The sequence below is a fragment of the Argopecten irradians genome, chromosome 5, assembly GCF_041381155.1.
Source record: "Argopecten irradians isolate NY chromosome 5, Ai_NY, whole genome shotgun sequence".
In the NCBI taxonomy this organism is placed as follows: Eukaryota; Metazoa; Mollusca; class Bivalvia; order Pectinida; family Pectinidae; genus Argopecten; species Argopecten irradians.
In genome coordinates this window covers 35,015,111-35,028,691 of record NC_091138.1, presented here as the reverse complement: position 1 = coordinate 35,028,691, position 13,581 = coordinate 35,015,111, and the positions used below count along the sequence as shown (strand labels likewise).

The window sequence follows — 13,581 nt, the reverse complement described above, 5'->3', positions numbered from 1 at the left end:
TTGGTATAAAGAAGTCTTCCTTAACAAGGTATGAATTGGGCAAACATGATTTTGGTGATTGGTATAAATGAACCTCGTGAATTTGGTATGTACTTTTCAGTGTATAAATTTGTCATACCAATTTCTGCAATTGGAATATAAATAAAAGCCCTCTTGACCAAGACATGATTTAACACCTATGTTGAGGATTAGTTGGTTAGACAGTTATCTAAAAGATTAGTATAAATGAACCCTCCCCACCGATGGAACTGTGTCAATTTATTCGTATGTTGGACAGAAATCAATGAGACAAGGTTTTATTGATTGGCAGGAGACCCCAGTGGACCTGATCAGACCTAACCGCCTCCTTTCTGTCTGCATTATTCATCCATACAAAAACCAATAGTGACAAAGTCTGATGATATTATCACACCGTTAGTCCTACCTGATATACACTCACCTTAATATCTGACATTTTTACCATATCTGAATAAAGATGACAAATATTTTATGTCTTAGCTGACATACGATGACGTTATTTTTTATTGGCAATATTTTTGTTTGTTTCGGAGGCTGAGCTGAGTGTACCAGGGCTTGTATTGATCGGTTTTACCCTACATCACAGCCGCTTCCTTTCCTATTGATTTTTAATGTATGAACACTTGCTGCTGCGGCAGTAGACATTCTCTCATCAGCAACCAATCAGAGCCGTGGACACAGTATCTGCAGAGTAGCTTTGTATTCTGTTTGTCATAATGCCGACATAAGTCTTTAGAAGGATTTTTTGGGAATGAGCGCTGCTTGTGCGCCGGAGGCAGAATGGTAAGTTCTTATTTTCTCTCCGACTTCATTTATTCTTGTTTTGAAGGTAAAATTGCCGCCGTGTAGCGACTTTGAATATGAAATTGTGAAACAGAAGTAACACTTGTTGTACAGATGTGAGGAAGGGTTGACCTGACGTCTGCTCATTAGATATGCAGGTAGAGATGGTCCACGCGAGACCGGCTTTTTTGTCCCAAGTTTCCTGATATTAGTGGATGGGATGCAATTCACCAATGACACGCTTGTTCTGACTGCATTTGTCCTTGAAATTTATCAGAAGAAACGTTTTCGCTTACATATTTTGTAGGGTTGTCTTTTGACATTTTGGTACAAATTTTGAAAAATCAATATCTGTCAGCATGCTTGCATGCCCAATGTGAACCATGGGTTAGCAGGCGAAATAAAGGCATGTTGTCCATTATGTATGATTGTTTGGAACGTGTTATTGTTATTTAGTAAACACAATGACATTTCACTACAACAGCTGGGGACAGTCGGCTCTAAATACCCACATTATAAAGTACGACGGGCTATTTTGATCGTCTGTAAAGAGGTGACAGAGCGATCATTTCTATTACTATGTATTGTGCTATATTACATATAATTTGCCTTAGGCAAGACATTGGATACATCTGCTATGTAAACATGGAGACACTTAAAATAGGATTGTCATGGATGTTGATGATGTTTCATTCATACCATGATAGTATCGATCAAATACAATTTTATGTGCTGGATCTTTGATTTTGATGGAAAGGCTGACAATTTACGATTTATATAACAAGCATTTTTGTATCCTGTATATTTTTGACAAAACTGTATAGCCCATTTTATTTCGCATGTCAAACTTTTCATGATTTTTTACTAAAATCACAAAATTGGATTTTCGTAATTTCAAATTTTTACAACCTGGTTTTTAAGAGTATTTGTATAGAAATAATTTACCAATATCTTTCATTTGGGATCAAATGTTTGCGACCAATGTCACAGTTTCATAAAAATTGTATTCTTGTTGTAATAAATGGTCATACCGCAACAGAACACATGATTTTATACAAACGTAATCACTGCCTCTGCCATGATTCAAACTCAGGATCTCTGGATTACAAGACTTGACGCTCAACCGATCAAGCTAAAGAGAAGTATGTAACCCTGGTGAATACTAGCCGCAATATACTGCACGGCTATAGAGAACTTCTCTTTAGCTCGATCGGTTGAGTGTCAGACTAGTAATCCAGAGATCCCGAGTTCGAATCATGGCAGAGGCAGAATTATATTTCTATCAAATCATGTGCTCTGTTACAATACAATATCTCATGCAAAAATGACCTCATCCAATATGTAAATTAGTCTAAAGACTGCAAGTCCAATGAGATATGTGAACCAGTCACAAGTCAAATGGAATAAGATAATGAACCAGTCACAAGTCCAATGAGATATGTGAATCAGTCACGAGTCCAATGTGATATGTGAACAAGACACAAGTCCAATGAGATATGTGAACCAGTCACAAGTCCAATGTGATATGTGAACCAGTCACAAGTCCAATGAGATATGTGAACCAGTCACAAGTCCAATGAGATATGTGAACCAGTCACAAGTCCAATGAGATATGTGAATCAGTCACAAGTCCAATGAGATATGTGAACCAGTCACAAGTCCAATGAGATATGTGAACCAGTCACAAGTCCAATGAGATATGTGAACCAGTCACAAGTCCAATGTGATATGTGAACCAGTCACAAGTCAAATGGAAGTCCAATGAGATATGTGAACCAGTCACAAGTCCAATGTGATATGTGAACCAGTCACAAGTCAAATGTGATATGTGAATCAGTCATGAGTCCAATGTGATATGTGAACCAGTCACAAGTCCAATGAGATATGTGAACCAGTCACAAGTCCAATGTGATATGTGAACCAGTCACAAGTCCAGTCACAAGTCCAATGAGATATGTGAATCAGTCACAAGTCCAATGAGATATGTGAATCAGTCACAAGTCCAATGAGATATGTGAATCAGTCACAAGTCCAATGAGATATGTGAATCAGTCACAAGTCCAATGAGATATGTGAACCAGTCACAAGTCCAATGAGATATGTGAATCAGTCACAAGTCCAATGAGATATGTGAATCAGTCACAAGTCCAATGAGATATGTGAATCAGTCAAAATTGACATCCATAAGGTTGATACAGATAATTCAGTTTCTATGTGGGATGAGAAACTCTTTTCCACCCTGACATAAATTCAGTATATATTTCCAATCTGTTCTTAGAGGCTATTTGAATATGGTATATTGTATCCTATGTGTCTAATCTACAATATCTACAATACAGGCTCCCTTTAGTACTATATTGGTTTCCATTTAATCAGTCACCATTGATCTGGTCCAAGGATGAATCATTACCAATATTGTCTGTAACAGAAGCTTCAATACAATGTACTGCTTTTCTTTATTTTGTGCAAATGATGGAAGATCGATAAAACATTTCTGACCAATGTTCAAGTTATTTGTTGAATCATATTATGTTACCCTAGGCAGTATTGATAGGAAGATATCTTGTACGTCTTATTTAATAGGAAGAACGAAAAGATAATTGTATAAGGTAAAAGTATCGGTACATTATTGTAACTAACTGGATACATTTTTACTTCCATGGTTTGGTACCCTTGGTGTTTGAGGATTAGAAATGGAAATGATTGTTGGTAACAATGTACTAGTCATCATGCATGATGGCTTGAGGATTTTGTTTTGTCTAGCTTCCCATGACCATCAAGGTTAGGATATTTTCTTGTCTGGGCTAGTGACTACTTCAGTGAACAGGATGGTAAATATAAGACACATGTTCTTCTATGGAAAGCAGCTCAGTTATACCTGTCTCTGGCTGTCTCTGGCAAAAAAAAAAATGGGGCTTGATTCGTAAGCAATGTGGACGCACATGGACATCTGCCGATTGATTAGCCCTACACATTTGCTTTGAGTTTGAAATTGATCAGCAGTGGGGCAGTTGCCAGTACTGAAAGTGTTGGTAGTTTGTCGCTGGGTACTCTGGCTTTTCTGCTCCTCCTTCTGGCAAGCCCTTGGCAGGACGTCAAATAATAAACTTATCCAAACTGAATCCAAACAAAAGCAAGAGGCTACAATGTGGTGGTGTTAATTTTAGTTTAGTAAATTAATCTACATTGGGAGTCTGTATCTTCATAGCATCCATTCTAGGTGAAAGAAATTCCCTACAGACAGTACTGGTGACGTATGTTTAATTACCTCGACAGCACTATTGACAATACCCTGTGTTTGTTGATTAACCAGCACAGATAAAGCCTTTATGTACATACATGGTCAGTTTATATTGATGTCAATCTCAACTTGAGCAGTTTCTAGGATCAAGTGAGGAACCTACACAAGGACTGTGTATAGCCAGTATTATCAGGATTTTCCACCCTTCCATAAATCCTTCTCAAAATTTGTGTATATGGACAGGATTTTCTACCATTGACCCAAAACCCCAACCCCCTCAAATCTTCCTACTAAAGGTTTGTGTATATTTGATTTTCTACCCTCCACAACCCCCCCACAAATATTTTTTCTGAAGATTTTTGTATCCATTGTTTACCCCTTTGAACCCCTCCAACCCCCAGTCTTCCCCTAGCCCTCCCCAACCCTGTCACTCTGATTAGATTTACCATCACTGACTCACCTGTTATTACCTGGGAAGTACCTGGGCCGAGACCTGCCATCTGTTGTCATACAGAGAACAAGTGAACCATTAAGCATTTGTGTCTGGGTAACTAGTATTGATCTCTGTAGTAATCGTGAGAAGCAGGTACATTCAGCCATGCTGTTGTGACTCACTGTCGATAAAACAATTGCTTTTTAAAAGACATCCCTGATCAATAAGACAAACTCATTGCTAGCCATCATGGACTGAAATGTTATGTAAAATACTGTTATGTTCTCCTTCGTTCCTCATCCAAACATAAATAATTTCATATCTATAGTTTTGAAAAACAACAAAGACACATACATAGCTTCATCGACTATAATTAGCAGACATATCGTGTACAACAGTGTATCTTGGCTAGGTTTAAAATAGTAGTATACTGCTCTACTGACAAATATACTGTAATTGCAAACGCAATCGAAAATGATAGTAGTGTTATATTACATTGAAGTATTATTACGTTGTTGACACATGTTAAGACATACATATGGTTGATAATTTACCATGCAGAAGTTCTTTTATTATGATTCGAGTTTTATTGCTGTGATGATGAGAGATATACAAAAGTAGCAGATAATAAAGAAATATTGAATGATTCAGATGCTGTGAAATTGCATTTTCACCTTGAGGGCTTTTGGCATAATCCGACAACAGAAAACTGTCACTAATTCATATAATTCTTTTGAATTTGAATTTGCCTTTACAGGTTGGGTAATATACAGCTAGAAATAAATTGATGTCCAAATTCAATTACTGTGAATTTTTTACAATCATCATGAATTATGATGATATTTTATTAATATTAAGACGTAACACAATTGGTGGTTGTAAGATGTGACATTTATTTCATTCTTGTTAGTTACTTCCAAAAAACTGATAAAACCAAGAAAAATCTTTAAAAAATACCATATCTAACATTTTTAACTGTCCAGTTTCTTGTCCCATGTTCTACCACTGTAGTATCAGCAGAAAAACAGATGGGTTGTGATCTGGTTTGGATAATTCATGCTTCATATCTAGTATAAGTTCCTACGTTTTAATACAAATATATTTCATTGAAATCTACAAGTTCTTTTAAAATTTACTTAGTCAAAAAATAAAACATCTTAGATAAAACTAATGAAATACTCATCTAAGATGTAGAACTATCTGCACATTGATGATACCATGATCTCCTAGCCCACCCACTACCATCCCATAAACTTAACTGCAAATTAAAGATTCGGGGAGTTGATATATTCTTAATTATAGCTTACTGGTAAAAAATTGTTACAGAATTAAGTTTTAAAATAGGAATTTTTGGTATTGGATGTGTTTTGTATGTTCAGAAGTTGTATATGGAAAAAATATGCAAAAACTGGAATCTCATGAATTTAAATTTAAATTATTTCATTTTTATTCCTTTATAAACTGTCAATATCAACAAATTGATTGAAAGTTCATCTTGAAATTTTAGTTATTGTACTTTAATATTAACAATGTGAAAATTTTCTCAGTCTTATTTCATAGTACTCTTCAGTCTATATGCTATATAGTGTCAGAGCCCTGTGATACCCTGAATTTCATCAACCTATAATAATGTCAGTACCCAGGTCCCTGTGGGGTAATGAAGAGATTGACTCTCAGGTCTGGCAGCCTGCCCCACCCTGGCTCTCTGCCCATCAGATAGTCCCAGCGATGCACTATATGGGGGACACAGGAGATGCCATTATGGGAATAAGGGGAGGTATAAGGTTTAGACTTATCACAGTAGGCAGAGATTCTTCATCAGATTTCAGAGTCTCCTTGATGTGCTTTGGATTGGTTAGAAGGAGGGGGTCGGGGATGTGGGGAGGGGGGGTAACAGCAGGGAGGGGGTGGAGGGGGAATGTCTGATGCTATTTTTATGGGTACATTCTAGCACATACAAGATTACTCACTACACACATGTAGTAGAATGGCTGCCTAAGAACACAAACAGTATACAGCTCACAAGCATTTTCGTATACATGGTACAGTAGTAGGGAAGCTCAATTACCAAGGCGACCCATCTTTTTATTCTGTCAGGGAGCCAGCCATCTTGTCCAAAGAAGTCACCCACAGGCATATTTATTTCCTCAAGTGCCTGTAGTATTTATTTATTCCTGAGCTGTTTTGTAAATCGTGTGTGCTGTAAAAACATCAGGGAGGCCAAGAAACATCTGGACGTGACCTGTCCACCCCAAATTCTCTACTAGTACATCTAAATAGTCACTACACTTGTACTGTAGATCAGCCAAATGGTGCCAAAATCGGAATTCACCGCATCATTTTACTGAACATTTTAAGGTTTTGTATTATTGGATTTTATCAACACCAAAAGCTTGTGATTGCCCCCAGCTGGTATTTACACGATGCTCAAGAAATGGAGAATGTCCTGGGTAAGTTTTCTTGGCACCTGGAAATGGTCTTAACAAGTTAATTAACCTTCTGTTTCCCTGGTCATAGCAGGTTAATCCACCTCCAACTCACCTCTATACCCTAACTTCACAGAGTGTGGCCTACGTTTTCTTCACACTATTTTTTCTGTGCTGATTAGCGTTGGGGTTCGAGAGAACAAATGTTTTTCCTCACACTAATTTACAGAAATACGCTAACAGCTTATAGTATACAGACTGAAAATCTTCGGAAAATCTCGAACCTGTTTTATGAATATTCTTGTACTTATCTCTCAGTTTTTACCTCAAGTATCCGCACCTGTGTCATCGGGGACCGATATTGGAAGTGCACAAAATGCATGATGATGTGATTCAGTGAAATATTTTTAGCGTAATATTTTTTTTGCAAATTGTTGAATAGATTCTTAACAAAAATCCTTATGTGTTGGAGATAGATAAGTACACACAAATCGTCTGTTTGTGTATTCAGTAAGCCATCTTCATGTGTTTTTTGTAAGTCTTCAAAAATCCACGCTAAAATCATCAGGGATTTTTGTTTTTGGCACATAGTCCGTGAGTAATATCCCGAAGGCCCACTTTCCACAAGAGAATATATCTTTCCACAGCGTCTCTGAGATCTGAACGTCTTGGAGGAAGTTTTTGTGTGGAGATATGAAATAATTACAAGATTTGGATGCCGGTGACTTTCGTGGAGTTTCTATATTAAGCTGGATCCTCGTACAGGAAAGTTGTAATTCTCGTCAAAATAGCAAACAAACACAAGGGGATGTTTAGATGTGTAAATTTCAACCGCCTTTGAAGTGTGCACCAAAAACCATTCACAAGGAATCTAACAAGAGTTTGATGAACTCGGATTTTACAAGAATACCAGCCAGTGCAAATAGGTTTAATGTACTGAGAAATTATGTAAGAAATAACATTTATGGCACAACATTAAGAAATCTACGATAGTGCATCATATATGAAATAACTATACCTGGGATTCAACAGAGATGGAACAATCTGTATGTGCCCATTTCACATGAAGTGGAAGCATCTATATATAATTTTCAATTTCAATTTCGATCTAGCAACAATGCAACATTTATAAATTCTACTTGGAGAACATACAGATCTGACATAAGTTTTGAAGTTTTCAGTTTTTCCGGAATATTTGTACTGAACACCGACTTGGACAAGACACACCTGGTGTATGTTGTGTGAACATCTTTCAGTGTTGCTGAAATATTGGGAGACCCATTACTGTGATAGACAACTGCTGTGCTACCTAAATGGCTCTCGCTGGCTTTCAACCTCAATGGGAAAAAAACAACATACCTATATCTAAATTGCATATCAGCATTAAACATTCTTTTACAAAAGAACAGATCACCTTCTTGTGTATTTAGTGATGGTGTTGTTTATAATACCTACTTTTACCTATTTGCAGAATGGAATTATATTTCTGATATTTATTTGATGAAGTTGAATAGTGTTAAAATATTGAAGAAGTGCCATATATAAATCTAACTTCATTTAACTGAATACCAGAGTCTTCTATGAAGGAAACAGACGTTCTGTGATTTGGGATAATTTTTCGTCAAATTGGATATATCTATATCTATTTTATCACAAGTGTTGGAACTGATATGAATCTTATGTTGAATTGGAACGGAAATGCCAAGTAGATCTTGATGTTCTTGAACAGAATTGTCAGGTGTTATGCTGTAGGAAATCTACAACTGTATACATATGATGTGTGTTTATATACGTTTGTCTGGGTTAGTGGTTCATATTGTAACAGAATTTCTGTCAGATAATTGACATAAGAAATAGATTCAAGGATCTAGACGAGTAAAAGAGTTTCCGTCAGAAATGTGATCTTGAGAATGGAAATAGACTCGGACAAGCCAGGAGTATCAGAAATTCTGTCAGATATATACAAACGATATTGAAAATGGAAATAGATTTGAGGATTGCAGTACTGAGAGATATTCTGTGGGATTTTTATGATATCAAAACTGGAAATAGATTCAGGATGACAGGAGTAGTAAAATTTCTGTCAGATATATATGATATTGAAAATGGAAATTCAAGGAGCCCCACAGTGAATTATCATTGTGAGTGTCTGTGGTGATAGAATACTGTAACACAACATAGCTACCGTGGTAATGGGATACGGCAGCTGATTTATAGGGACTATCTGATAAGGGAGCTGATAGCAGCCCCTAAATTGGGATATAAAAGGGACCAATATCCTGTGGGATTAATTGCAGTGGACACACTAGGAAATTGCTGACTGGGAACATCAGGGGATTACTTGACCTTGAAAACACATGGGGTGTGTCCATGTGTACAGTGCTTATCTGATGAGGTGTAGACTGACCAGTGGTCAAGATAAACAGAGATTTTTGCTACATCATTATGATCATGTTTTGTAGGTGGTCCAGATACAATGAAAAATTATCTTATCCTTGGAGTATCAAATCTGAACAAGTAATCTCCAACTGGATTCAGTGAATCTTCAAAGGAAATTCATACCAAAAAAGATTGTCTGAAGATGTTTTGTCAGAAAGGCTTATCAGATAGAAAAATTATCTTACCATCTAACTGTAGAAATAGTATCAAAGAAGATTCACACTAGATGGATATGAACTGACATGCCCTTAATGGCTGAAAGGAAAGCATTTAGTGTACACTTGTCTTAGGAATGTCTTATATCCAGTTATTCCCTGGCTAATTGACCAGATTGACCACTGACCAGTAACTGTTGTTGATTTGTTTACCCAGGAAAGTGTCCAGACTATTGTCAATAATAACATTCTATACTGTAACTACAGAATGGGTAACCTCCTTGGCAACAAGGAGAACTCTTCGGTAATTACTGTATTACAATATGGCTTCCTTGGTTACCATGCAATGATGTTGTGATGAAAATCTCTAGTTGATTAAAATGAGTAGAAAAGCCATCAGTAGTCTTAAAACTTATGGCACTTTGATATACATATTGCAAAAGCAAAAATACATATTTCTTAGGGTAGTACAAATGTCAAATCATAATTAAGTGAATGTATAAAAGTTTTGCAATTTCAAAAAGTATAATCAGGTTTTGATGTATCATTTTAAAGCCCTTCCTATGAAATATGAAAACATAGTATGATAATAGTGTTTTATGTCCATTCTGTCCTGTCATATATTGCATTTCATTGTAATTTCATATAGAGGCTTTGACATTTATGTTTTGAGCTAAACAAAATCCGTCAAACCTTAAGTACCTGTATATGAATCTTGGTCAAGAATACTGTAATGTGTTAAAGATGCTCCACGGCTGACAAATTGTATTTTTTCACTATCAAAAACAGCAGTAGACGATTTAGAATTTTTCTTCAGTTACAAAAGTTACTTACTTTACACCATTACCGCCGTTGAAAAGTTTGAGCTTCTAATTTTACTTCAAGTTAAAAATATAAAAAATAATTAATTGCATCCCGAAAAAAATATGTGGCACTATATCCTTTATGGAATGAAATACTGATTGCGCATGCACCAAAGGCAAAATAAATTGTTTTGTATTATTTTTTGTGTTAATTAGACATTTATATACACGATTAAACACCAATTATTGTTCAAATGATGAATATCGATCATTTATGCTCTGTAGGCGGTGGAGCATCTTTAAATAACAAAAAAGAGATTGAATAATATTGGGGCCCTAAGATGTGTTGTTATTAATGAATTATAACATTCAATCATTTATAAGTAAAAGCACATTAATAATAATCTACATCTTATTGCTATTTCTAAATAATTAAAACACCTTTGTGAACAATGATATATTGAAATTACAAGCCTACAAGTATTGATATGTAATTAAAGACATTGACAAATGTGGAGATATTCAAAATCAGTCTCTATTTGTCTCTGTCATTCTCTTTTAATATCAGGAGAGCAAAAGTAACCGATTCATCTAAAAAAACCATATATGAACTTACTTAAAGGCCATGCGGGTGATTGTAAGTAATGTTGATTCCCCACCCTCAGCTTCTGTTGATTTAATGCATTATGTTTTAATTATTCATATTATGTCACATGAATTTTGTTTTCTCTGAAATACATGATTAGTAGTGTCCCTGAATTTACCAAATGTTTGCTTTACTTACAGAGCGACGGAAACACAGTATTCCTGCGTGCAGCAAGGGACGGTAACCTTCAGGATGTCCTGGAATATCTGAAGGGCAGCACAGATATCAACACCAGTAACCCGGTAGGTTGAAACATCAGTAACCCTTTAGGGTTAAATAACACCAGTAACCCGGTAGGTCGAAACATCAGTAACCCTTTAGGGTAAAAAACACCAGTAACCCGGTAGGTTAAAACACCAATAACCTGGTAGGTTGAACCACCGGTAACCCTATAGGGTAAAAAACACCAGTAACCGGTAGGTTGAAACACCACTAACCCTATAGGGTATAAAACACCAGTAACCCTTAGGGTAAAAAACCAGTAACCCGGTAGGTTAAAACTCTATATTGACATCAACACCAGTAAACCTGTAGGTTAAAGCACCCTAAGTAACCCTGTAAGTTAAAGCACCAGTAACCTGGTAGGTTGAACCACCGGTAACCCTATAAGGAAGTTAGAGCACCAGTAACCCTGTAGGGCAACACTCTTTGTACTAACATCAACATTACTAGCCCTATTAAACAATCTCTACACTTTACCAACATCAACAACACACAACTACTAACCCAGTACATTAACACTTTTGATATCAGTAACCCTAGTGACAAACTTATATACACTGGCAATAATAACCCTATGAGATAAATAGGTTTTGACATCAAGACACACCAACATCATGGTTGGAATCCCACAAAACTTTGTACACAGCTGTAGTCTTGTTTATTTCCGATGATGCAGAGACGGGGATCAAACCAAACAAATACATTTTCTTTGAAATTTGACTTCTATGCACCCGTCTGCATCAAATCACAACTTGATGTACAACATTATGAACAAAAGCTGCCAATTGTTTCCTGGCATTGGCCGGAGCTATTGATGTGTATTGTACAGATAATTGTTGACTGTTAGAGTGCAGTTGTTAGTTTCCAAATCTTATGATATCATCGGAGCTTTACATTATGGAATGCTGTTCTCATTAGTTTTATTGTGTTATACTTGTGTTGGTGTTTGATCTGGGCCTGGAATCTGCTGTGTATATATAGGGAAGTGTTACTGCCTCCTCCAACAGTTTACCTGTGAAGAGGTACATGTTGTGACAAAACAAGTGCTGGTCTAATGCATGGTGTACTTATCACATCATTAAATAAATGTTGCAAAAGAAAACTTTTCACTTCAGAAAATTAACAAAAAGTCTCCAATCTTAGATATTGTCTTCAAATTATTATTTGAATCCTTTGTAAGATTTTTATAACCAAGTAAGCATTTTGGAAGTTATCCAATTGAATATTAAGGTAGATATTTACTTAAAAAGCTAACAAGGCTTTCAAACATCTCCAAGAACACTATTTGGTTGTGAAATTCTCTTGAGACATTATGCTAATTTTAGCTCAAAAAAACAATTCGTTAAGATACAATATTTATTATAAAAAAAACCTTTTTTGATATACAATTTTTATTATACAGAAAAATATTTTGTAAAAATTAGCTTCAATCTGGTTAAGCTGAGAATGCTTTGATCACTGTTGTCGTATTTAATGCAGTGAGCAGGCTTTCACCACTGTTACTATCTATAACTCACCCCAATGTATGTAAGAGGAGTTTTTTTCTCTGTTAGTATAAGTATATAAATAGAACTCTACAACATCTGCCATCTATAAGTACTGAGGAGCTATGTTCAACATCAGATGTGGAAAATCTCTTCTAATTACATGTTAGCTTACTCATTCTTAATTCATTTTCACTGAATGTTGTTTAATGAAGGTTATGACAGAAACTGACAATTGAAATATATTCCAGATTGTTACCTAAATGTTTATTGCCAGATGTAAGAATTATTCTGAGAAATGTCTGAAAAATTAAAGATAATCAAAACTGAAAAATAGACAAGTACAAACAATTAAAAAACAAGATTAAGCAAAAAAAAAACAAAAACAAAAAAAAAAAAAAACAAAAATCAAGAAAACAACAACAATGAGATATGTACCTCAATGTTCTTTTATTGAACATAATTAAAACATAATTAATTAACCAAAAAAAAAAAAAAAAATGATGTTAGATTTTGTACCTCAAAAAATCAAGTAAGCCAAAAGAATGTATCAACAAGAAGAAGAAACTTACAAAATCCACTCAAGATTTGTAAAACAAATGGCATAAGGATGATTATCAAAAAATTATAGATTTGTATATTAGTGACTCATTAAACAATTTTGCTGGGGCCTAAAGAGATATTACTCATGCATAACATTTCCCATTTATAGTTTTCATGGTCATGATTTGAGCTGTAGATTTGTGTTGTGAAGGTCTAGGTTTGATAAAGCTGGTCTCTAATCTCAACAGTTGTTTTAGTCTGTTTGTGTATTAGGGAAGATAAAATACCAGTATAAAAGCGGTGAACCACACAGAAACACACCAGTGCATTATTCTGCTGGTGATTTCATTGCCAGCTCTTTGCTCAAATCAATATATTGATCCGATTC

At 35.5% G+C, this 13,581-nt stretch overlaps 1 protein-coding gene across 1 annotated transcript in view; it reads left to right on the top strand.

The window, feature by feature from the left end:
* LOC138324389 (uncharacterized) overlaps positions 1 to 13,581 on the top strand; it is a 182,988-nt gene that overhangs the window by 33,941 nt on the left and 135,466 nt on the right. Inside the window, 1 exon segment of the mRNA XM_069269457.1 lies at positions 11,085 to 11,186. Coding sequence (XP_069125558.1) covers positions 11,085 to 11,186 — 102 coding nt within the window.